The sequence below is a fragment of the Schistocerca nitens genome, chromosome 5 (assembly GCF_023898315.1).
Source record: "Schistocerca nitens isolate TAMUIC-IGC-003100 chromosome 5, iqSchNite1.1, whole genome shotgun sequence".
Classification (NCBI taxonomy): domain Eukaryota; kingdom Metazoa; phylum Arthropoda; class Insecta; order Orthoptera; family Acrididae; genus Schistocerca; species Schistocerca nitens.
Window position 1 is genome coordinate 285,793,818 of NC_064618.1, and position 27,774 is coordinate 285,821,591.

Consider the following 27,774-nt stretch of genomic DNA (forward strand, 5'->3'; position numbering starts at 1 on the left):
GATTGCAATGTTCAATCTCGCTACGACAACTCTGTGTTCACTAATCCCTGAATCGGTTTTGATGCTTGTTATTAACTCAGGATTATTTGTTGCTAAGAGGTCAAGTGTGATTTACAACCATTCACTATTTGCTTGGGCTCATGAACTAACTGCTTGAAATTAGTTTCAGAGAATGCATTTAGCCCAATTTCAGATGATATTTTATGCATACCTCCAGAATTAAACATGTATTTTCGCCAACATATCGAGGGTAAATTAAAGTCACCACCAACTATTATTGTATGAGTCGGGTATGTGTTTGAAATCAAACTTAAGTTTTCTTTGAACATTTCAGCAACTGAATCATCTGAATTGGAAAGTCGATGAAAGGATCCAATTATTATTTTATTCCAGTTGCCAACAATGACCTCTGCCCATACTAACTGACAGGAAGTTTCTACTTCAATTTGGCGACAAGATAAACTACTTCTGACAGCAACAAACACGCCACCGCCAACCGTGTTTAGCCTATCCTTTCGGAACACCGTTAGGTTCTTCTCAAAAATTTTGGCTGAGCTTACCGTATTTACTCGAATCTAAGCCGCACTTTTTTTCCGGTTTTTGTAATCCAAAAAACCCCCTGTGGCTTATAATCGAATGCAAAGTAAGCGGATGTTCTGAAAAATGTTGGTAGGTGCCGCCACAACTAACTTCTGCCGTCGAATATACACTCCTGGAAATTGAAATAAGAACACCGTGAATTCATTGTCCCAGGAAGGGGAAACTTTATTGACACATTCCTGGGGTCAGATACATCACATGATCACACTGACAGAACCACAGGCACATAGACACAGGCAACAGAGCATGCACAATGTCGGCACGAGTACAGTGTATATCCACCTTTCGCAGCAATGCAGGCTGCTATTCTCCCATGGAGACGATCGTAGAGATGCTGGATGTAGTCCTGTGGAACGGCTTGCCATGCCATTTCCACCTGGCGCCTCAGTTGGACCAGCGTTCGCACTGGACGTGCAGACCGCGTGAGACGACGCTTCATCCAGTCCCAAACATGCTCAATGGGGGACAGATCCGGAGATCTTGCTGGCCAGGGTAGTTGACTTACACCTTCTAGAGCACGTTGGGTGGCACGGGATACATGCGGACGTGCATTGTCCTGTTAGAACAGCAAGTTCCCTTGCCGGTCTAGGAATGGTAGAACGATGGGTTCGATGACGGTTTGGATGTACCGTGCACTATTCAGTGTCCCCTCGACGATCACCAGTAGTGTACGGCCAGTGTAGGAGATCGCTCCCCACACCATGATGCCAGGTGTTGGCCCTGTGTGCCTCGGTCGTATGCAGTCCTGATTGTGGCGCTCACCTGCACGGCGCCAAACACGCATACGACCATCATTGGCACCAAGGCAGAAGCGACTCTCATCGCTGAAGACGACACATCTCCATTCGTCCCTCCATTCACGCCTGTCGCGACACCACTGGAGGCGGGCTGCACGATGTAGGGGCGTGAGCGGAAGACGGCCTAACGGTGTGCGGGACCGTAGCCCAGCTTCATGGAGACGGTTGCGAATGGTCCTCGCCGATACCCCAGGAGCAACAGTGTCCCTAATTTGCTGGGAAGTGGCGGTGCGGTCCCCTACGGCACTGCGTAGGATCCTACGGTCTTGGCGTGCATCCGTGCGTCGCTGCGGTCCGGTCCCAGGTCAACGGGCACGTGCACCTTCCGCCGACCACTGGCGACAACATCGATGTACTGTGGAGACCTCACGCCCCACGTGTTGAGCAATTCGGCGGTACGTCCACCCGGCCTCCCGCATGCCCACTATACGCCCTCGCTCAAAGTCCGTCAACTGCACATACGGTTCACGTCCACGCTGTCGCGGCATGCTACCAGTGTTAAAGACTGCGATGGAGCTCCGTATGCCACGGCAAACTGGCTGACACTGACGGCGGCGGTGCACAAATGCTGCGCAGCTAGCACCATTCGACGGCCAACACCGCGGGTCCTGGTGTGTCCGCTGTGCCGTGCGTGTGATCATTGCTTGTACAGCCCTCTCGCAGTGTCCGGAGCAAGTATGGTGGGTCTGACACACCGGTGTCAATGTGTTCTTTTTCCATTTCCAGGAGTGTATGTAGCACAGGCATGCTTTGCAGGCACAAAGTCAAATACTGACGCCAAAACCTCTGAGTCAGTAAATAATTTAAAAAAAAAAGGTGGAAGAAGAGCTTTTTTCTCCGCCCCGAGTTTCGACCATTCCATTTTCATACATTATCCAACGAAGTAAATACAAATTCCGTATTGTTCATCTTCGAATGTAGCAGCATTTCAATGTACTATGAAAATCCGACTGGAAAGACTGTTTGTCAATATGGCCAATTCTACGTTCTGAATTTTTTCCAAGCTGTGAGAAGAGATGGTTTCTAATAGGAACTTTTATGAATTGTGAATCGCATGCAGTATTCTCTTCACCATAAGAATAATACGAATATAAACATTTTGCCATGTATTCTTTCGTGTTTGCTGCTATCTCATTTAATACCTGTCTGCCTAATAAACTACGAAACTAGTGTGAGACAACAGCAAACGCGGAAGAATAGACATATCATGTCATGTTTATATTCGTATTATTCTTATGCCTAATAGTGATACAGTCAGAAATGAATCACGGCAATTGACTAGATTTTTAAATCTAAGATGACTCTAATTTCTGTGCAGAATGTAGTGTACAAAAGAGGCGTCTGCAAATATTTTCAAACGGCGAATAATTTTAGCTAAACTCTCGTTCAGAACATCTTGTATCATACGCAGTCTATTATTTGGTTCTTGTTGACCGTTATCAAAGAAAGCAGCAGTGTAAGTAACAACAAATAGCAGTCTCTTGCCATTGTTTCGCTAATAAGACAATTCCTCTCTCTCTCTCTCTCTCTTTTTTTTTATCGTAGGCGGCGCTAGCGCGCTCAAAAGCAAGCCATGCCGCGAGCGGCGAGAGGTCGTGAACACACATTGACAAACAATGCATGACACAGTACAATAACGCATTTTCAGCTTAGAGTGACGTAAACACCTATAGCAAAGAGAACAGCACTTATCAGATCAAAGAAAAATAAGCAATCGATTCAAACCAGACGAAGCACGTGAAAAAGGAAGGGTACCCGTATAAATACGGACGGAGCGCCTGACGCATAGCAATGGCTACCTGGTAAAGCTTAACTGCTAAGCTTACGACTCGAACCAAACTACTGTAGCTGTATCGTCATTCATTCGACCTAAATTGTGTCTCATATTACAATGGACCAACTTTGTTTTGATTTGGAGGTGCGGCCTAAAACTTTTCTCTCCCCTTGAATTTCGAGTCTCAAATTTCATGTGCAGCTTAGATTTGGGAAAATTTTTTTCCCTTGATTTCGAATCTCATTTTTCAGGTGCGGCTTAGATTTGAGTGCGGCTTAGATTTGAGTGCGGCTTAGATTCGAGTAAATATGGTATATCCAGCTTTAGCCAGCTTTCAGTGCCTATAATTATTTGAGCATCAGTGCTTTCCATTAGCGCTTGGAGCTCTGGTACTTTCCCAACACAGCTACGACAATTTACTACTGTTATACCAATGGTTCCTGTATCTACGTTCTTCCTGTGCTCAGCCTGTACCCTTTGTGACTGAAGCCCCTCTTGTGTTTTCCCGAGACCCTCTAACCTAAAAAACCGCCCAGTCCATGCCACACAGCCCCTGCTACCTGTGTAGCTGCCTCCTGCATGTAGTGGACACCTGACCTATTCAGCGGAACCTGAAACCCAACCACTCTTTGGCTCTAGTCGAGGAATCTGCAGCCTACATGGTTGCAGAACCATCTGAGCCTCTGATTCAGACCCTCCACTTGGCTGTGTACAAGAGGTCCGCAATCGGTCCTGTCGACTGCTGCAAATGGTCAGCTCTGCTTTCATCTTGCAAGCAAGATTGGCAGCCTTTACCACTTCTGTTTGCCCCTCGAAACCAGAGAGAATCTCTGGTACCGACGTGAGCAACCACCTGCAGTTGGCTACACCCTATGCTCTTCATGGCATGAATATGTAGCTTCAGACGCTGATACATGGCAGGCAGCATGCATTTGCTGCTTGGGAGACTGAGCACTGTGCTAGCATGTCCAGTATTTGAGGCAAGCTGAGGCGGCCAGATGCAGCTCTGTGTGGTCACAAGCAGCCATCAAGTCTTCTCTAATGTGGAAGGTCGTATCGCTCTAGTGGCACAGCAATGCTGGTGGCCGGATCTGAAGTCTCAACTGATGGTGAGGAGCAGGGATGGGCGAATGGTGCTGTGTTGCCTGCTTTGGCTGGGCAGACAGGCAGAGGTCTCTCCTTCACAGACTGGTGGTGGCAGAGTTCACAGTAAGGATGCCCTGCAAACACACAGCAGGCGCCAGATGTCATCCTGATGTGCCAAACATGACATACTCAGCTTGGCCAGCATTTAAATGCTGCTTCCCGGCACTGAATTCATGGAGGGGCTGCATTTGTTGGCATCACTGAACCATGTGGAACAAGGCAATGACTAGGGTCTGGCGTAATCGTCAATGACACAGAAGGCAGTCCAGCCAGTGTGCCTTCTTGAAGGCTGGCCCAGGGCACTGACACACAGGACAGTGTCACCGAAGACTTGGTGCTTCTGAGAGGCACTGATCAAGCAGGAGCAATGGCCGGCTGTGGCCAATGTCCGTGGCTTGTACCCTGATTTCAGCTCTTGAGATCTGACACGGGAGCTGATAGCGCAGTCCAATGACCACCATCTGCTGTCTGGCTGCAGTGTTGTATTAGGTCCGGGCTCTGACTTCTGCCCCAAGTTCTCCTGTAGTTTTCTCCCATACAGAGGCCCATATGCAGCAATGTTTGCTGAACAGTTATTGAGGAGACACTGTTGGCAGCCCCTTCATTCATCTGGGTGCTCAGTTGCTCAACAGTTGCTTGTCTGTTCATCTGTACATATCTCTGCAGCCAATGTTCATCCCTGTCATCTGTGGTCCGTGGTGCATTACAGTTATATCGGCATTGGGTTTGGATAATGCCATTTTCCCAGGCAAGGTATACTTTAATCACAGTGGCACACAAACAATTTAGAGATGTAGCCATTTCAAAAATGCTTCCACACTTGGTCTGAAAGCCAATGATCATGCCCTTTTGGACATCAGATAAATTTCTCTGTTTCTGCATTATGGCAATGACTGCATGTTTTCCGTGTCACATCAATGCACTGTATATACCTTCCACTGCAAGTGGTGTCACCTGCTGCCTGTGAGTGGTTATTGCACATTGATGCCAACATAGGTGGTGGTCAAATAATGTGACTGGACTATGTGTTTAAATTAATGGTTCAAAAATACTAATGCCTTCTTTGGTATTTGAAGTTTTATACTCTTCTTGAAGGGTGAAGTTATTTCATCTGTCTCATGTATGATACACATCATGTGGAACAGTTTTGGCATAATTGATTATACTAAGGAACCTCATTAATAATTCTATGTACACTCAAGACAGCTTCTTGTGAAATACATCTTGCTGTGCTCTATCAATTTCTTCTCATAGTTTCGCATCCCTATCTCATATTCAGCCATTTCCTCTTTTCTTTCCATGATATTTTCTTAAGTTTGTTTCTTTTGTATATTCTTCTATATGTTCCTTCTACCTTACAGCTTTCTCTTCTTGGCTCAGTGCTGACTTGCCATCTTAACACTTGATATTCATAAAACTGTGTCCCTTTTCTCAAGGGGTTCTTTAATTTCTGTATGTATAGCATCTATTATTCCAACTGTCATGTGTGTTTCTTCCATGCAGCTGAAAATAAGTGTTTTTTCCCTTCTTCCATATGATGGTTGTGGCCATGGGAATGAGCATTCAGGTGTCCGTGTGATTGTTTGAATGCTCATATTATTTCTAGAAAAGTAGTTAATGCTCAAAAGCTGTTGGTATTTCTGTTTTCTGTTACAAGTTTCTGTGCTCTATGCATCAAACCAGTATAGGTGAGTGGTGGCCTTTCCATTATTTTGCATATTAACTAACAAAATAAGTGTTTGGCTACTGAGTATAGCCTCCCACAAACCAGGAACCATGCACTAATAGGGTGGCCTGCACGTCTCACAAATATGGATAGTTCTACTGTAGATAGATGAAGGGGCAAGAGTCTGGCCTTATAACATTATCCAACTTAGCTATGGTAGCTTTACTGTGTGGTTAAACAATGACGGAATAATCTTGGGAAAAATATTCTGAAGGTAAAACAGTCTCCCATTATTGCATTCTCCTCCAACCATTCTTGCTTCACGATTTTGCACTTTCTGTCAGTCTCATTTCTTTTTGATGGATAGTTGTTCTTCTACTGTCTTTGCTACCTCTTCTCTACCCATTCATCTTCTGCTTCATTTGCTTCCCCATTTCAATTAGTAATTCTCTAATGATCCCTTGGAAACTTTAGCCTATGGTTCTTTCAATTTATCTATGTTCCATTTCCTTAATTTCTTACCTTTTCACTGTTTCTTCAGTTTAAATTGTATCCATAATGGATAAATTCTAGTCAAAGTCCACATTTGCACTTGGGAATGCTTTGCAGTTTAAAGTCTTTTCCGTATCCTACCATTATATAATCTGTCTGAAACCTTCATGTGCCCACACATCTCTTCCAAAACACAATCTTCTTTCATGAAATTTAAACAAACATTTTGTGCAGCTTCCCCTTTTGCTTCTTTCCATCAGTCAATGTTCTCCTTTTTTCCTTCTTTTCCTTTTCTTACTAACGGATTTCAGTTAGCTATCATGATTAAATTTTCATGTTCCTTAATATATTAAATAATTTCTTTTATTTCATCATACGTTTCTTTCTATCTCTTCATCATCTGTGGACATTTTTGGCGTATAAATATGGGTAATTGTGGAGGATCAAGACTTTTTATCATGGCTATGACAGACTATTCAGTAAGTTGATGAAATAGTTCATGGATGAATGGCTGATCTAATAGTCACTATATTTTGGCAAGCAGCCATGTCACCATCATATCACCATCAGGTGCACTGATGAACTGACTGCTTAGGGCCTGTTGTGACATGCCCCACCTCTCCCCTCCACCCCTCCCCCTGTCATCCCACCAACCAGCCACTCTCCCCTCCTCCCAGCAACACAGTGCTCTATCCTCAGTTCCTGCCCAGGGACACAAGCTAGTGGCATTTCTGCTGCTGCTCTACCTTCCCTCAAAGTCAGTTCATATGAGATATCTCCATCTTCTTAATTGGACTAAGCACAGGTTCCTAGCCCTTACTAACAATGTAGCCACTATCATGACTGATCAAAGGTTCCTTACTCAAATCTCAATAGCTTCTTTTATGACACAGTCTGAGAAGTGTCAGAACCTTAGTATTATTGTAACCCATTCCATGTACTTGTGACAGACAATGTTCTGCAACTGCCGATGTGTTAGGATAGTTAGGCTACTGCAGTCTGGTATGGTGTCAGTGTTCTTGCAACTACCTTCAACAGTAAGCACTGTCTGATCTATATATGTCTTGCCACATTGGAAGTAATGGAATATTGCCTGTCAGAATTAAATTGAACAGATTACAACCATACTAAGTTTCTGAGACAGACATCAAACTTCTGAGACTGTGTCATTAAAGAATCTATCAAGATTTCATCAATCGTGATAGTGGCTACATTACTTAGTAAGTCTTGAGAACTCACTTAGTCTGATTAAGACAAGGAAGGAGGTGTTGCACAAAAAACTGACTTTGGCGTGAGGCAGAGCAATAGCAAAGATGTCATCAGCACATATTTCTGGGTTTTAATGGAGGATGGAGCAACATTTCCACTGGAGAAAGGGATGAGGTGATGTTTGGCATGAACCACCCTTGATAGAAGTTCACCTACATTTCTGTTTTCTAGTTCATTAGTAGTCTTACTCCTGCAACATCCTTGTTTCATTTCATATTGAAACTTGTTCTTCCTGCCATCAAACTCTGTAATCTCCCACTACATCTAACTTCAAACAATCAGTTTCACTGTACATGTTCACTAATTTACCTATGCAAATAGTCCCAAACAGTCCCAACCTGAAGATCCAAATGGAAGAGTATTTTACCCTCAGAATATTTTATCCAAGATTATGCCATCATTGTTTAACCATACAGTAAAGCTACCATAGCTAAGTTGGCTCTGGCCTCTCCACAGGCACCATACTCTTCTGATATGTGTGAGGTTCATGGTTTGTGGGGGACCATACTGAGTAGCCAATCACTTATACTGTTAGTTAAATAAAACTAAAGTTCATACATAAAGTAAGGGAAAGGCAGCCATTCACCTATAGTGAATGAATGCAGGGAGCATAGAAATACATAACAGAGGTTTTGAGCACTAGCTCTTTTTCTAGCAATGGTATGCACATTCGTGCACACAACCATACAGACACCAAAACACATGCTCCTATGACCACAGCCATCATATGGAATAATAAAAAAATCTTGTTTTCAATTCCACAGTTCAAACTCTAATAATGCTTAGGTAGATTACACATCAATTTACACCCCAAATTTTATTAAAACAACAGATTGTGATATTTAAACGGCAAAATTTTTCTTGTCTCTAAGTCAAAAGTAGTAGAAGCAGTTATGTTTGTAAGGTTCATTCCTACACACTAGTTTTAATCCTGCCAGGCATATCAACAGGTGATGTCATACTAATGACATACCTCATTAAATATTATGTTGACATCTGTTGGAGTTTTTGTGAGTAGCATATCCAGCCACCATGTCACATGAGCTCAAAAGCCAGCTGATTTAAGGCCAAGTGGACACAGGCTCTCTTTTCTGCTCACCAACTATGTGTTCTTTTCCAAGGTCAACTGGAGTATTGAAGATGACTCTGCATTACACAAGTTGTTCTTTAGATTGTTCATGTTATGACTGATCTGCTTGTGATCTGAGTATAGGGATGTACATGTATTGCTACTGAGTTCTACTTCAGTGAACTTTGTTACCATTCCATATTTGGTTACATGATTCATTTCAGTCTCCACCACCACCATAATTCAAACTGAATCCACCCTGACTGTTTTCATTTGTAATCCAAATAATTTACACACTCAGCAACTTTTAGGAACTATGTGTCATTTATCCTGTGTTTCAATGTATTCAGCAAATGTTAGTAAATAAGTTTTACACTCTAAATAGGAGACTACAAATTTTTTTTATGAAAGCCAGTGACAAACAGCACTGACATATCTCTAACTAAACTACTGTGGCGAAGCCTGCTGTAAGTTTGTTACGCAATGCACATGCACCAGAACAGTACAAAGGTGGGGTGGGTAGTGGAGGAGAGGTGAGGTGAGGGATCAGGTGTGAGGAGATTTATCTTATTATTTTACAGTGCTACTGCACTAACAAAAATAAACTACAATAAATCATCTTAAAAATATTTTAAAGATTACAATAAATTAACTTTTCTATAAAAAACAAAGAAGCAATGGAGAAACCCACTAATTTAGAAAGAATTTTTCACCCTTCAGTGGAGTGTGTGCTGATACAAAACTTGCTGGCAGATTACAACTGTATGCTGGACTGGGACTCAAACCTGAGACCTTTGCTTCCACAGGCAACTGCTCTGTGGACAGAGCTATCCGAGCATCTCGTGATGTGCGCTCACAGTTTAAATCCTTCCAGTACATCTCCTGCCTTCCAAACTTTAACAGCATAACTCATGGGACTATCTATCTTGAAAGAAACAATACTGAGGAGATCTGGATTAGCCATAGCCTGGAGGTATTGTTTCCAGAATGAATTTTTCACTTTGTAAAAGAACGTGCACTCATATGAGCCTTCCTAACAGATTAAAACTATGTGCCAGCCTGACAATGTTTAACAGGCCTTATGAGAGAACATAAACATAGGGAAATGACATGAATTAAAAGAATACTCACATTTTTAACCTGTAACTAAAGTACAGAGGAGAGAGCCACCGTGAATCTGTTAGGTAATACACCATCACATATATACAATTAAAATGAAATTTCCCTAATTTTAGTCAGGATAGGAAGAGGCACAGGCAAAAATGCATGATAATAGGGAGAAGGGTGGGGTACAAAGCATGTGGAGAAATATCTTTATTCACTTAGATGCCATTCCACTGGCAAAGTCACTGTACAATAAATTAACTTAGGAACAAAGCAGCAATGTAGAAAGACAATGTTCAATAGGTCTTATGAGAGAACTTATATTCCAGAATAGATAAGTGCAGGGAAATGGCATAGTGGCTTATGCCCCCCTCCTTGCCTCCTCTTCCCCCACTCTGACATTCAGCTTACATATGTTGATGGATTACTGAATAGATACGCAGTCAATCTTACCTCTGTACTTTAGTTGTAGCTTTACACTGTTAGCATTCTTTCAGAGGTAACTGCTTGTTATTTCCCTTCCTTTATGTAACCTGCTATAAACACTCTTTTATAAGCCATGTTAAACATTACGGATATTTTCCACTGCTTCTTTGTTTTTATATACATATATTTTTAAACTAGATCATTACACTGGATTTTAATTAGTGCAGTAGCACTATAAGTCAATAAAGACTTTAATTCCCCATACATGATGCTTCCTAACTCCTTCTTCCCAATCTTGTGCATGTGTATTACATAACTGACTTTCAGTGGGTCTTTCCTATGCAGTTTCATTATAGAAATGTCAATCATTGATGCTACTAGCTTTCATTTGTAGGAGACAGTGTTGGTTTGTGCCCACCTAAACATGTTCTGTCTTTCTTTTTTCCTATTACCACCAGCTCTCACTTAAATCACATGATTTAATGGTGTACTCTTATTTTCACACTTTTAACTGTAACTTTTAATTTTTCATAAAAGGATTTACTGCTATTGTTTTTACATTTGTCTCTGATACTTCCTCTATTAATAATTTATCCGTTGACTTTAAATGCAAAATCTCATCATCACTGCCACTGTGACACCTAGCAGTATGTAATGACATAGACTAGTCCTTGTAATGGCAGTCTAAACTGAGTTGACTCCTGTTGTAAGTTATGTAAAGTGTAAACTGAGTTGCCAATGAATGTGAGTATGTGTTAATATGTCATCTACAAGTAGTGCTTGTACTTTCCTGACAACTGCAATGTGTTTTGGCAGATGTTTGAATGATGTACTATGGCTAAAACACTAAAAATAAATAAATTTCTAACAAGTGGACTGTTGTTGTTAACAACTAAATAAAGCATTGAAAAAAGACATGCTCAGCATTCACATAAAGCATGCAGACCTCCAGCATGAATCTGTGTGGGAACTCAAACACTTTATTTTTATTTACAAATTGTCTATTACTTTATATGTCAAATTATTTTTGGAAGGGGATGTCAACTGTTTACAATTACACCACCATCAGTAAAGTAAAAGATGTATACATTTCCTCCAGAGTTTTAGAACAGAAGATGCTAAGTGAGAAATAAATCATATGAGTCTTACCATTATATACTGAAATCTTTTGGAGAAATCAGCAATATAAGCCCCCAGCATTTTGGTACTTGGATATGATACCTTCCACCAAGAGGCAGGTATCTTGTTTTTCAGTATGGAAGATACTGAGTCTTCTATTTCAGGGGAGATAATAATTTCTTGGCCTTTCATTGTTCTGATTATTGTTTCTAGCGTCATTCTAATTGTCTTGAGAAGTTTGTTATATTTATCAATTTCCAGTATGAGAACATTATTCAAGTTTTCCTTCTGTGAGAGTGGATACTTTTTTCTTGCAGCTTTTTCATCAAACTCTTTCTCTGGAAGCTGTGAAACAATTGATAATTATATTTTAGTGTTGCTTTACACTGCTAATGACACATAAAAAATCTATTAATTTTTTTGAATAACCTTAAAAAGTATGTTGATTTTTGCCTAGGGCTGTATATGATTCATTCAATATACTAATATTAAATAGGTTCTGAAACTAATAATTTTATGTGGGAGTCTAATCTTTTGCTTGGTCTATGACAATTTTCATTGACGAACTTCTTTATTATGATAGCAATGTGGTATAATTCAAGAAACTTGAAACAACTGCAAAGAATGTCACTAATGGTATGAAGTTCATTAACATTTTTTCTTATCTAGCAAATAAATTAATAGGGCATGCAGAATTCCTTTGAGATACACATTTCTTTTAGCCAGCATAGCTCATGGTAAAGGCAACAGAAACATTAGTTTCTCTGCACACTAATATTAAAAACACTGTAATAAATGAAACAGTATTTAGTCTCCCACTGTCCTCTTTAATCTGCTTTGATAAAAAATCAGGTTTAGAAATACAATTATTCTGATCTCCATTTTTGCATAACATATTTGAAGCTTTGTTCAAAATAATGGAAGTATAGTAACTTTGAGTTGCAAAAGACACACAAACATGTTCTTATTCCTTTTTTGTTTATCTAGTTTATCTTCTTGAATAATATTAAAAAACACTTTGTTTTCCATTTTGTTTGAAATTACATCATTACCTAGCAAGGAATAAAACAATAACAACATGGAGGATGTCCATACCAACACAATGGAAAAAGTACAGAAAGTACATACAGCCTCCTCTCTTTCAGGACCCCTGTGTCATTAGTTTATGTTTGCTTAAATATTATTGTAGTATAATGTCATTTATGTCATTTAATTGAAACAATGAGCAAGACCACCGAAAATTTTAGCAGCACTCAATACTGATTATCAACATAAACAGTACTGCACTTTGCTGATCTCGAAGCTGTGTTTTGGATGTGTTCTTCAACTTACCAATTAGATGTATCAGTGAATAATATTTATCAGAATCTCAGGCATCATTTAGTGTCTCAGTAATATTCTTAGCACTATGTGCGTCACTCACAGTTTAATATAAAATTTATAAAAGAAGAATTCTAATGAGTAAAACGTGTACTTATTTACAAATATGTGAAAGATGACATCTCCAAATACAGTTATTAACATGCTGATTTGGTGTAAATCCAGTCAGTAGTGCTAAGATATTTGTTAAAAATGTTGGCATTCTATTAACTTGGTATAGTGTGAAGAGTGTCATCCAAGTACATGTGGCACTAAAGGCACAGACAATGAACTTGTGAAATATTAGTGTTTTTCAGATTTGAAATCAGCTATACTGCACACTGAGATGGAGAACACTGTTCTCATGCATGTGGAGAAACACTGTTGGGTCTTTCCATGTCAAATTGTCTAATCTCAGAACATTTTCCCGCTCGACCATCAAGAATTTCTGGTGGCTTTGAGCTTTTATATTCCAGGCATTAATTTGCTGAAAGAAATTAAATTTGTTCATCTGTTACAACTTCGCATGATCCCTTAAGAATAATAATGAAAAGAATTTTATGAGCGATATTCATCCAGAAAGTTTTAGGCAAAATCTCACAAAAAAATAAGTGCCAGAAAAAATTTCGAAGTTTGACCTCTTATATCTCAGGGACTAAAGGTATGATGAATGTGAAACTGGGCCTGTAGTAACCTAACAACACAATGTTTTCATATTAAAGTTTCATTTATGTACTACTTTCCAAATACTGAATAAGTCCAAAGTTGAAGATTTTCTAGAAAGGTAAAAAATCTCGCATTTTAGTCAAGCAATTGTCTATATCTAGACCAGTATTGCTTCAATGAACGTAAACACTACCAATGTTAATTGGGGCCATGTGCAAATGCCATCATAAAATTTCAATGAAATCTGAAATGGTTGATCAGGGAAGGCTAGGTAAGTTGACATTGAATGACCGTGCTGCAATGTTCACCTTAAAACATATCTTTGTTCAGATTCATATTTGTTGTTATCCTGCACTTGTAAAAGAACTGTCTATGTTGACTGCATCAGCACAGCTCGAATGACTTCGTCACTGCTGCAATTATTCTTGTGTTGAAATCTTAGAGCCTACAAGCAATTTCAACATATTATGAAGAAACAGAACTCACTTCTTCTTTTAATAAATGCCTATGTCACATTTCAATGTAAAATGACTTACTGTATTTCTACATTTAGTAACAGGAAAAAATCACTTGTGTGTACAGTTTAAGGTTGTACATTTGACTCTGATTTTACATGAATGACCATTGTGAATTTAATGCACCCTCTGACATTCACTGTCAATGAAACTAATTTCAGTCATCAAGGGAACATTGGTAAAGGAAGGGTATTTCTAATCTGGCTTCATCCTAAAAAGATCTAACCATTTTGAAAGGAATCACTGCATTTGGTGTTCAGTGGGCTCAAATTCACTAATCATGTTATCATCTATAAACAACAAACTAACACTTCACAGTCTTATTTAGGTGTAGTTGTGTCAGGGCTGGTTTGAGAACACTTTTCCACACAAGTGACATATTATTTGGCTCACTCATCCCCCCCCCCCCCCTTTTTCCTCTTACACTTTCATGTGTATCAGTTTTTGCTACTGCTTGTTATACACATCATATACAAATCTTGCACTTGGGTGTCCCTGGTGCCCCCCTTAGCTTGGCATCACAGGCGGATGCTACTAATTGTGACATGTCTTATATAGAAATCTTAAAGTTGTGGTGCCCATCAGCTTTGGACCAAGCTTGTTCCATTTGGGGCTTCGTATGGCCCAGGTCAGTGTCTTCTGTAATCAAATGTATGAATATTCTCAACTGGCATACGTAAAAAAATGTAAGCTTTCTTGGTAGTTTTCAGTGCCATTTCAAGCCCCATATCACCTTGTATTGCAGCCTTATCAAGAAGGTTGTTGTGATACGGTAACGTTCCCCCAACTGTAAAAAGTGAACATTAGAGTTGTGTGTCTGAAGAGCAGTCCTGTTGATTTAATATCTATAAAATGAAACAAGGAGTGAGCAGAACTGTCCCCAGCCTCTTCCCCTATCACTATTTGATTCTTTCTAATAAAGGCCTTATTCAAGGCCTATGTTCACGCACGATAATTGTATGAAAAAGTAACAAACATTTCTTTCCCATCTGTTTTATTGTATCTAGCTTTAAAATCAATCAATGATGTGTGATAAGTGTGGACGTTGCAAAAACTTAGACAGGGAGTGGTTTGCAAAAATTATAGATTATGTGTTCACTGGTGCAACTCCAATTGAGAAGACAGTGGGATGATTGATGGAGCTCTTTGATTGAATTGTAGATTATGTAGAAAAACTGGAAATCATGGAACAACAGACGAAAATTTGTGCTCTCCAGGCAAAGTTAGAAATCACAAAAACTGAATTACAACAGCTGAAAGGGGCAACAAGAGATAGTGTGCAAGAGAAGGTAGCAAGCAAAACGCAGACATGGGAAAATTTTGTTAGCAAATTCAGAATTCAGGTAAGCAACAGATTTCGCTTGGTACCTCAATTACAGAAGGTAGAACCTTATTCAAATGTAAAGAAATGTAGGGTGCAAAAGAACAGTGCTAAGAAAATTACAGATAAATCAGGTGAAATAAAAAAAAATAACAGTAAAAGAAGAGTCCTGCTGCTATATAGTAGTCATGCAAAGTGTGTAGGCCAGCAGCTACAGGGAAAATAGGTTCTTGTTCTTTATTTGTCAGTGGATCAGCTCTTGCAATGATATTGGGCATGTCATGTTTACATAAAGCTTACATATACATAGCAAAAATATGATATATATTAATTTATGTATGACTGTGTTTGTAGTCTGTTTCATACATTTGCTTGTTACAAAAAGATAGCAAATATACATATATTTTATAGAATTTTCACAAAAAAGTCATTAAAAGTACATTATAAAAGGCACCAATGATAATATAGTTCATTTCTCTGTAATTTCTTGGTCTTCACTCAGCACTGCCGAGAAAAACAGAGAGAAAGTAGAGGACAATACCATTGGAGTTTTGACAAAAATATTATTTCATACATCTTACATACTGGAACTGATTCTATAAACAGTTTTACATTTGTTGCAGTTTCCCTTTGCAATGTATACTGACACACTATTTAATTTTTTATTTCAAGATATTCTTTAACACTGTAAGGGCAAATATTCATCAGATGTCTTTTTAATTTTCTTTTAAAAAGAGACATACTTTCTATCATCTTGATATATTGCAGTAAACTGTTGTACAGGATGCATCCAGCATTTACAGGTTCTTTATCTGTTAATTTTAGCCCACTTCCTTCTATATGATAGTCATTTTTTCTTCTTGTATTATGTTCATGATACTCTCCATTTAGCAATGCAGTGCATTTAGATTTTAAGTAGATAATTGTTTCATACACATATGCAGGATGCTACAGTGAAAATTTTTACCTCCTTGAATTTATTTCTGCAGTATTCTCTAGGTAATACTTTTGCACTGCATCATATGGCTCTCTTTTGTAATCTTAATACCCTTTGTGTGCGCAACATTTCTCCAAACCACGATGCCATATGAGAAGTGTGAATGGACTAGTCAATAGTACATTGTTTGTAGAGTGTGTCTATTTACTGGCTTTGACATTTTTCTCATCAGAAATTTGTTTGAACCTGTTTTGCTGCAAATATTATTTATGTGATTTTCCCATGTCATATAACTGTGGCATAGAGTGCCATAAATATCAATATTTGTTCTGTGCGCAAGTGTGCTATCCTTGAGGAGAGGGCTTTGGGGCAGGATGTTGGACGCTAACGGCAGTTAGCCTCCGGACTTGTATCTGTGTAGAAGCTAAGTGAGAATAAATCTGTATATGAGAGAATTCCAGTTGTTTACCTACAACTATACCATATTCCCTCACTGGTGACCCCGTTTTTGTGTAATACGCGTCCGAGTTACCACCCGAAGCTTATTTACGCGCCTACTGTGTCGGGTTTCTCCGCGATCGCGAGGGCCTTTGTTCAGCTCCAGACAATGGCCTTTCAGCATTCACCGCCACCCGGATTCCAGCAACATCTCTCCAGCACTCCTGCCGTCATAGTGGCCATGCCGCAAGAATCTTTGGAATCCTTCAGCCAGAACATGCAGTGGAATTCATCGAGTGCCGCCAGTTTCTTCCAACCGCCAACAGTCGTGGACTCTGGCTTTGTTAGCCTGGACCTTCCCACGTGTTCTCCACAGAGTGTTGGTCGGAACATTCCTACTCCTGTGTCAAACACACAATTCAATACAGTTCGTGGCATCGAGCGAGGTTTTGCTACTTTGGAAAATCCAGTAGTAAATTCAGACTCGAATCAGCTCCCGCCACGTGTGTATCCTTCCGCGCCGGCTAGTCAACAGGTGTTCAATGCTCGCCAAACAGCAAATATCACACCAAGTGCGCATCCTAATGGACGTGTGTGGGATCCTTGTGTTGCTTCTAATCAGGTCAACAATTCTGTGCTGGACAGTAATTACTCCGACATCTACAACCAGTCTCACCACTCACGGTCGAGTGAATACTGTGTGCATAACGGACATTCACCGGCGTACTTAAGCACTTGTGGCTTCTCTCCAAGCTACCATGTCAATGAGAATGCACATTTTGACTACGATCCTCACACCGTTCGAGCGTCCGTCGCTTATCAGCCGCCCCCCCGGCGTCAAGTGAATTTCGTGATTTCCGCATTACGGGACGCCAATAATTCGGACTCGCAATCTTCTGCATGCTCTACTTCCATCTGAAGTAATAGGCACACCTCCGCAGTGACTGCAGTGCCGAATCTGCCGAAATTACCAGACTTCAAACCCGCTCACCAAGAGTTCTGGTTTAACCTGGTTGAGCAAACATTCAATGTCTGTGCTTTGGACGATGACGCACGCTTCGCATGCCTCACGAACCATCTTCACGACCGCGTCGATTTAATTTACGATCTGGTCAAAGCACCCCCCCCCCCCCCCCCCCCCAGCAGGGAAGTATGCTGTGGCGAAACAGACGATACTGCAGCGCGTCTCTAAAACCAGGAGAGAAAATGTGCGACAGTTCATCTGTGAAGAGCGTCTCGGCGACAGGTCTCCGTCCCAGCTGTGGCGGTGCATCCATCTTCTCGTCGATGAGCAAGTTATGCCTGATGACACGCTCGCAGAAATCTGGACTGAAAAGCTGCCTTTGCCTGTCCAGACTGCAATCTCTGTGTATGAAGATAGGCCAATAAATGAACGTTTATGCGCCGCCGACAGAGCATACTCCGCCAGGCAACATGAGCTCCGTGCACTGCATTCTGGACGTGACCACACTAAGATGCTTTCTGATGCCACGCCCTTGTCTGGTGCTGCTAGTAACAAGTTTGTTAAACTAGCCGCCCTGCCTGCACTTTCAACTCCCCGCAATGACAGTGCATCGGCCTCTGTGGAAAACTCTGGGGCACATACTCCGTCACCTAGCAACTACCCACAGGAGCACAGGCCCGCCCAACCTTACTGTTTCTTCCACGCGAGATTCAGGGAGCAAGCTCGCAAATGCCAGTCACCGTGTTCTTACCCAAACTCCAACCGCAGGTAGGCTACGGTGCCACCTCCTGCGATGTAAACAACGGGCACCATCCCACGTTGCACTCCGTTTCAGACAATAACAGTAAGTGTGGTCGAGTCTATGTTCGCGATTTACGATCAGGTGTATGTTTTCTGGTAGACACTGGCGCAGACGTCTCTTTGCTGCCAGTTCACCTAGCAACCAATAAAGTGCAACCACACAAAACAGTACTTCGTGCAGTGAACTTGTCTACCCTACAGTGTTCGGGTTCCACTTTGTATACAGTGAAACTTTCGCTCGAGTGCAAGCTGGAGTGGACGTTTCTAGTGTCAACAATTGAAGAACCTATTCTCGGAATTGATTTCCTCAAGCTCTATCAGTTGTCACTAGATTTTGCACAAAATACTGTGTTTTACCCCTCCCTTAACAAACATATTCCTTTCGCTTCGCCGAGTGACAGTTTGGCTAACACCAAACATGTGTGCTGTGCTAAGAAGTGTGTAAACCTATCCTTGGAGCTGCAATCTTGGACAAATAAGTGGCTAGTGGAGTGCACCAAGTCTTCGAAGTTGCGGATGGAACGTAAGGAAATGCTGCTGCATCTCCGCGACATACACCACGAGTTGGCCTCCACACAACAACGCCTCGCGGCACTACAAGCAGACGACTCATTGGCTATAGACAAGGTCAGTCCGTGCCAATCTGGTGTTCCCGTGCCCGCGCATGTTAACGACAATGTTGTGAACTCTGTAAACTGTGTCAGCACCCCCTTTTGTAATGATAGGGTATGCCCGAGTGCTCATGCTCCTTGCGTTCCAAATGGACAATTAACTTGCCAAGCTCGTGCCAATGAACTACGGGCATCTGCTGTCCGGCCATGCCCACTCGTGCCTACAGCGCTCGTAGCGGCACGGCCCGCTACCAAGAACCAGTGTACCAACCTCGCCCATGTTAACATGTGTGCGGCCTTTACGCAGCCTACGAGCGGGTGGCACACCTGTACTTCCGTGCCCTCAGTGCCACAGCATGGCCCATCCGCCACTGCCTGCTCCGCTTCACGGACATCTGACTGTCGTGCCGCACCACGTATTGCAGTAGTCACTAATGGCACAGTTCATCGGTTACATCTAACCAATGGGCCGCCCATATCACAACGCCCACGCCGCCTCAAGCTGGAATTTATGAAAATTGCAAAAGAACAATTGGACGATCTGTTACAAAAGGGAATAATTGAATCTTCTTCCGGTTGCTGGGCTAGTCCTATCCTGTTTTACCAAAAGAAAGACGGTACATGGCATTTCATCAATCAAACTTTATCCCATCTAGACTTTTGTTTTGTATGCATGGACAACATATTGGTTTTTGCTTCTACTTTAGAACAGAGTGAGGAGCGTGTTCAAGTCGTGACGGATATTTTAGCAGCCGCTGGTATTGAACTGAACAATAAAAAGGCTCAATTGCACCAGTCATCTGTCACATTCCTAAGTTATGTTGTGTCATCGGATGGTCTGACACCACCACAGGACAAGATCAAGCCTGTTCTCGAGATGCTACGCCCTCAGACCTATAGGGAATTACGCAGGTTCATCGGAACAGTTAATTATTACAGGAAACATTTGCCAGCCGCTTCTGCGGTGCATGCTCCTCTCACAGATGCTCTCGCTGGCCCACTAACTTCTGGCACCCGCCAGGTACCATGGACACCAGGCATGGACAAGGCATTTAATGAACTCAAGCAGCTGTTGGCCTCTGCTGTCACTATTGCCTCCGGACTTGTATCTGTGTAGAAGCTAAGTGGGAATAAATCTGTATATGAGAGAATTCTAGTTGTTTACCTACAACTATACCTTATTCCCTCATAACTATCCAATGTTACAGCTAGAAATTTATAGCTGTCTATCTTCTTTAGTTCTAGGTCTTAAAATCTGACAGTAATGTTGTCCAAAGTGTGTTTTTTGTTTGCATGTGCCTGCATCTATGTTGTTTTGTTACCTTTTATAAAAATATTGTTTTCCCCGAAATAATTGTTTCAACTTTTCATCTTCAGCGAAGTCTTCTCTTGCAGGTCATCTGTTGTAGAACTGGTAACAAGTGAAGTGTCATCTGCACACATGACTACACTATTATCTACTGTTTTGGTCATATCACTGACATACAGAATGAAAAGGAGTGGACCAAGGATGGATCATTGAGGAACCCATGTTTCACAATTTCAAAATGTGAAAAGAGACTTATAATATTATTTTTCATTTTTGGCTTTATTTCTACACCCTGCTTTCTATTTTCCAAAAATGATTTAATGATATCTATTATTTTCTCCCTTATACCGTAACAATGAAGCCTTTCTAATAGGAAGTCATGGTGTATACAGTCAAATCCTTTTGTTACAAGTATTATGAATTCAGCTACTGCTGTTTTGGTAGATTTACTCTTTCTGAACCCATGTTGTTCATCGTTCAGAATATTGCATGTTTGCATAAAATTTAATGCTCTGTCTTTTATTATCATTAAAACTATCAGGCACTCTTTGTTGTCTAGTTCACTTTCTCAGCTTGAATTTTTGTCTTTCTCCATGTCCGTTTGATACCTTTCTTCCATTTTCTCATTTACAGACTCATTGTCTGCCTTTGGACTCAGAATCACAAAAACTTTTCTCCCTGAATCAGAGTCCTTTAGATCAATACACCTATCATCCACTTCCACAATATCAACACATATGGCAATGATAACTTTATCAATAATCAATATTCTGTATCCAACTTCACAGTAGCAAACTCTGCTTTACAGTTCTACTTTGAGTTTCTCAATTGTTCTGGTACATGTACAAAAACCATATTACTCTGTCCTTTGCAAGCCTTCATGGCTAAATAACTACTGCAAGCTGCATCCCTTTGAACCTCCTATCTGTTTTCATCTCTTGGTCTGCCTCACAACTTTTATCTTCCCTTTTTCCCTCCAGTACTAAACTGATGATATCTTGATGTCTCAGAAAGTGTACTATCAACTGACCCCTTCTTTTAGTCAAGTTGTGTTACAAATTTCTTTTCTCCTCAATTCTGTGCAGTACATTCTGATTATTTATGTGCTTACCCATCTAATTTCAGCATTTCTCTGTAGTAACACACCTCAAAAGCTTTCATTCTCATCATGTATGAATTGCTTATTGTCAGCATTTCACTTTTGTACAAGGCTACACTCCAGACAAATACCATCAGAAAACACTTCTTAACGCTTGAATCTATATCCGACATTAACAAATTTCTCTTCTTCAGAAACACTTTTCCTGCCATTGCCAGTCTATGTTTTATATCATTAGTTATTTTACTGCCCAAACAGCAAAACTTATCTAGTACTTTAAGTGTATTATTTCCTAATCTGATTTTCTCAACATCACCTGATTTAATTAAAATTATTTTGCTTTTGTTGATGCACTTCTTATGTCCCCTTTTCAAGACACTATCCATTCTGTTCAGCTGCTCTTCCAAGTGCTATGCTGTCTGACAAAATTACAATGTTGTTGGCAAACCTCAAAGTTTTTATTTCTTCTCCTAGAACTTAAATTCTTTCTCCAAATTTTTAATTAGTATCTTTTACTGCTTTCTCAGTGTGCAGGTTGAATAACATTGGGGATAAGCTACAACCCTGTCCCTCTCCCTTATCAACCACTGCTTCCCTTTCATGCCCCTTGACTCTTACAACTGCAGTCTAGTTTCTACAAAAGTACTAAATAGCATCCTGCTCTCTGTATTTTACCTCTGCTACCTTTAGAATTCTTTTGTCAAAAGTCTACAAATGCTATAAATGTAGGTTTGCCTTTGCTTAACCTATCATCTGAGATAAGTCATGGAGTTAGTGTTGGCTCACATGTTCCAACATTTCTTCAGAACCCAAACTGATGTTTAAAATCTAGTTCCAAAATCTCAGTCTGAACCTTTCAGTGCCTCCAGGTCTCTTCCACATAAACAACCTCCTTTCAAGATTCTTAATCCAATTGTAAGCAATCATTGAACTATGCTCTGTTCAAATTTCTACCAGGCAGCATCCTCTTTCAGTCATTTCCCTCATGCCATATTCACCTACTACTTTTCTTTTGCTTCTCTTTCCTACTACTGACTCCCATTCCCCCAGCACAAGTAAACTTAACTATCTGAATAACCATCACAATACATTTTTTTCAATCTGTTCATCATCTGTAGAGCTAATTGGTATATAAACTTGTACTGCTGTAGGAGTGATGGCTTCACGTCTATTTTGGCTATGACATTACTTTCACAATACTGTTCATACTAGCTGATCTGCATTCCTGTTTTCTTATTCATAATTAGGTCAACTCTGGCATTATCCCTACTTGATTTTGTACTTATAACCTTTTATTCAACTGACAAGGAGTCCTGCCACTAAAATTCACTAATTCTCACTATATCTACTTCAACCTATCTATTTCCCTTTTTAAATTTCCTAACCTACATGCCTGATTAAGGGATCCGACATCCCATGTTCTGACCTGCAGAGTGCCATTTTTTTTCCTGATGGTGGCATCCTCCTAAGTAGTATCCACCTGGAGATCTGAATGGGGGACTGTTTTACGTCTGAAATATTTTACCTAAGAGGGTGCCATTATTTAGCCATACAGTCGAGCTGCATGCCCTCGGGAAAAATTATGGCTGTAGTTTCCCCTTGCTTTCAGCCATTCACAGTACCAGCACAGCAAGGCTGTTTTGGTTAGTGTTACAAGGTCAGATCAGTCAATCATCCAGACTGTTGCCCCTGCAACTACTGAAAAGGCTGCTGCCCCTCTTCAGGAACCACACGTTTGTCTGGTCTCTCAACAGATACCCCTCTACATGTTGTTACCTGCCTTAATATTATTACAGGTCATCATATGTTGTACCTCCATTACAAAGATGGTGACAGTGTCTCTTGAAATGTCCTGGTTTGACATGCCTGTAACACAACTGCTCCCAGTAGTTCATACTGATTTTATTTTCAGCCTGAAATGTTTTGAATTTTACAGTTTTATGTCCATCCTTGTCTTTTAAATCCATCATGTGACTTTTACTTTTAATGCATTTGACTGACTCATTTTTTCTTTCAAAACATCAAATTCCCAATATAGGTCAGAGATTCCAGCAAGGTTGTAAACATGTAGTTTATCTTCTCCTTTTCTGTCACCTTTGCACCTGCTAATTTTAATTTCTACACTCATTTCGTTTAAAAAAATACAGAAGAATGTTGACAAATCACTATAGCCTTTTAACCTCAGTTTTTCCAACTCGATTCTACACACAGTTTGCACACTCTTCCATTTTAGTTGTCTACTTTCTGAATAAGAATCTTCTTTTTACTTAATAACCATTAACTGCTACCATGTAAAGAATTTTTATTAATGACAGAGTAAATAAAATATACATCACTCTATATACAGTGAACACACACAAAGCACAGAACTAACTGTTGTGGAGTAAACAGATATATACTCACTGTTGAAAGTCTCCTAGACACTGTTGATACTACTGATAAAAAAGCACCATATCTGAATACAGGTAAGTGAGGAACTGTCATATTTGTGAAAAATGAACATAAATACAAAAATGTAGAAATAAGTAAAATCAGTGAAGATCAGGATATAGAAGCATGTGCTCATGAGATGATATAGGGGATGTAACATTTGTTGCTGTAAGCTGAGGAATTATTGTGCTGTCTGGCAGACAGCAGAAGAGATCTATTTAATTTTAGTGATTTTAATGTAAATTTATTGAAGGAATGTGACAGGAAAAGCCATTTAGAGGTGCTTTAGTGGATAAAAATTTGGTGTCAGCTATAAATGTTCCTACCAGAGCTGCTAAAGATATTAGTGCTCTTATACAGATTGCATTCATTCAACCAACAGGCAATAGAGACACATGCCTGTATAATGGAAAACAGATGGTCAGATCACAAGGCGCAGTTAGTCACATTACATAACTTAGTTCCACGTATAGTTTGGAAGCACTCTAAAAAATCAGTGAGGCTGAGTAATGAGAAACTACTGAATATTTTAACAAAACTTAAAAAGGTACTGAGTGGAGTTACAGTTACAATTAAGATAATGCTAACTCTAAATTCAAGGTAATTATTTATCCATTTTTGAAAGTAGTTTTCCTGAAAGATAATTAAATGTAACAATGGCAACTCATTTAAAAATCCTTGATCACTATAGGTATCAGAGTCTCTTCACACCAAAAAAGGACTTGTACAAAATAGCTAGAACAAGTAACAACCCAGAAATACTTTCTTATTGTAGATAGAACTGTAACACATTAAGGAAAGTTGAGGTATGCATATTAGATATGAAACTGACAGATCAGATAACAAAACAAATCAGTATTGAATATCATTAAAACAGAGACAGGCAAAGAAGACACAGGAGATGACATTATTTCTATTAAAGAGAATAGAGACATTGTGAAAGATGTTTCATGCATAGTTGACATTTTTAATAATTAATTTTTAAAAATAGAGGGCAAAATTGGTGCAAATAGTTCACAAGAAAAAGCAAAAGAGAACAGTAGAAGCAATACAGAGGCCATTTAGTGGAATAGAAATTAATCTCACAGCCTCATTTGAAATAAGAAATATCATCATGAATTGAAAATGTGAAAATCCTAATGAAGTGGGTAACATTTCCAATAAGACACTAAAGAGTTGTGACCCCATAATGTGTAGTGTTCTTAGACATTTCTACACAATTTTCTAAATTTTTTGCATAGATAAAAGTACTCCACAGCTGTCTCATAACTGTATAGTAATGACATACTTATCTAGCCTAGGTTTGGATTTCAAAATGGCTGTTCTACTGAGTCAGTTACTTATACATATACTGAGCACTGAATAAACTCTTTAAATGATAACATATCACCAGCTGAGATATTCTGTGTGTGCTGACATAAGCTGTCACCAGACTGCGAGAAGACCAATAGTATGCACCGGAGCAAGCGAACCTATGAGGAGAGAGGTCAACGACAGACTTGCAAACAATGTGCTGCCAAAGCCCTCTCAACCGCCAGTATTTAGATCGCCATCATGGACCGGAGGACCCAGTCAGTCACCCAGTGAGTCACCGACAGGATGCAGAAGTCGCAGTCTCAATCAGAGTCTCAGTCTCAGGCAGCAAATAGCGACCAGAGTAGTGTGGATAGCAGAAGTTATACTTCAGCAGCTGTGAGGCTAATGACTATTAGGAAGAGCTTGTACCACAACACCTGGCCTATGTTAAGTTAAGTAGCTTCGTGTTAAGTCAATAATGAACTCTGTTAATATATGCATGCAGTTGTGTTATAGAAAGAGGATACCAGCCACCAAACAACATCCCCTCCTTGCTTCCCATGGTACAAGCCTACAGTGACAATGAGACAACACAAAACTGTGACTTATCAAAGGCATTTGATTGTGTCAGTCATAACATTGAATTACAGAAGCTAAATATTAATGGAATAAGTAGTTCATCAAATTCCTGGCTTAGTTCTTATTTAAGAAATAGAATGTGCAAAGTTACTTTAGGCTATTTGTGTAATAAAAAGAGGGTGCAATATCATCTGCATTTGGGTAAATTACAATGGCTGTCCCACAGGATTTGATCACTGGTCCACTACTGTTCTTGTTTATGTTAATGATATGCCATTTTATTTGAATCAGAAGCCAGTATTAATCCTGTTTTCAGGAAGACAAACATTGTTGTGAAGCTAGGCAAAGAAGCATCAACAGAGAAAATAGTAAATTATGTTTTTGTGGAAGTTACTGAATGGTTCTGTACAAATGGACTAGCTTTAAATTTTGGAAAAATTCCATTCAGTTTTGTACTGTCAAAAATCTCCTACCTCCTATTAACCCAGTATACTAACAAGAAATAATAAACAGGATAGAAGTTCTTGGGGATGGGCACTGATGGAAACTTAAGCTTGAAAAACCATATGGTAGATCTTCTAAAACATTAATGTCTGGCCACTTGTACCATAAGAATAATTGCCAACTTTGGTACATAGAAGTCAGTAAGTTAAAATATTTTCATATTTTCATTCACTGATGTCTTGTGGGAAATATTCTGGATAAATCCTCACTTAGGTGAAAAGTATTTGTTGAGTTGAAGAAAGGAATTACGATTATCTGTGGAGCTCACTCATGTATATTTTGCAGGCACCTCTTAAGCAGTTATGAATATCCACTTACGTAATTTATCAACAATTCATCTAAGATTGAGACCAACAGAGATATTCACAAGTACAACACTAGAAGGAAACAAGATCTGCATTATTCTGTAATGAATGCAACTTTGGCACAGAAATTGTGTGAATACGCAGTTGCAAAACCATTTGATAATCTACTGATGGAGGTAAAATACCTGATATACAGCAGAAGTCTTTTCAAATGTAGTTTGCAGATCCTTCTTCTTGGAAACTCCTTCTATGCCACAGAATACTTCTTGAATAGCAGTAATTAATCATTTAATTAATAAATAACTACATACACCTTAGCCCGGAATGTGGCCATGTAAATATTATTTTTAATTTTTACTCCTTTAGTTGTATATAACTGTTATATGTTTGTTATGTTGATATATTCAACACAGTAACATTTATTGTGAGTCTGAATTATGGAACAAGTAGCTGACTACTTCTTCTAACCAATAACTGTGCCATGATGATGATGATGACGATAATGATGAGAGACGTTGTGATTAAAAACTATTGCTGGGACATAGCCTGTCACCTCAAATAGTGTCATGAGGCCATAAAACCAAACACACTACCTGACTTATAAATTACTATCAATAGTGTGACATGCCATCACTGAGAGAGGTTTGAATTTTAACACAGGATATTGGTACAAAAACTAATGATCAGGAATATGACATCTCTGTCCTCCCTTTCTCTTTTAAATGTTGACAAAAATATTTTCCCCTCTCATTAGAATTTGTACATCTAACTTCCAATTTGAACATGAATACACACAACTATATGTTGGTGCCCCTGAGAGGAGGCAGTCAATACTAATACAGAACAAATACCATGAGCTCATCATTCATGGTAAGAAGGTTAAATCAACAGACACAATATTTTTATGTTGTTAAGATTTATAAAATGTCTTAAAATCTAGGAAAGGGAATCTCCAAGTTGAAATATAACAGTATAAGGAAAAGATAGATAGCTACTCAGCATAAAGATGACATGTGGAGTTGCAGACAGGCACAACAAAAATAGTCTTACAGGGTAGCTTCCAGCCAAAGCCTTCTTCACAAAAGGAAACACACACACACATTCATTCATGCAACCAAGCACACCTCACGCACACATGATTGCTATCTCTGGCAGTTCAGTGCAGAATGCAGATGATG

At 39.8% G+C, this 27,774-nt stretch overlaps 1 protein-coding gene across 1 annotated transcript in view; it reads right to left on the bottom strand.

The window, feature by feature from the left end:
- Window positions 1-10,427: 10,427 nt before the first annotated feature.
- The window catches only part of LOC126260395 (dynein axonemal heavy chain 12-like), an 82,487-nt gene continuing 65,140 nt past the window's right edge, over window positions 10,428-27,774 (bottom strand). Inside the window, exons 6-8 of the mRNA XM_049957723.1 lie at window positions 11,493-11,807; window positions 11,352-11,387; window positions 10,428-10,508 (exon numbers count right to left, since the gene is read on the bottom strand). Of these exons, the coding sequence (XP_049813680.1) occupies window positions 10,428-10,508; window positions 11,352-11,387; window positions 11,493-11,807 (432 nt within the window). The remainder of the gene's footprint in view (window positions 10,509-11,351; window positions 11,388-11,492; window positions 11,808-27,774) is intronic.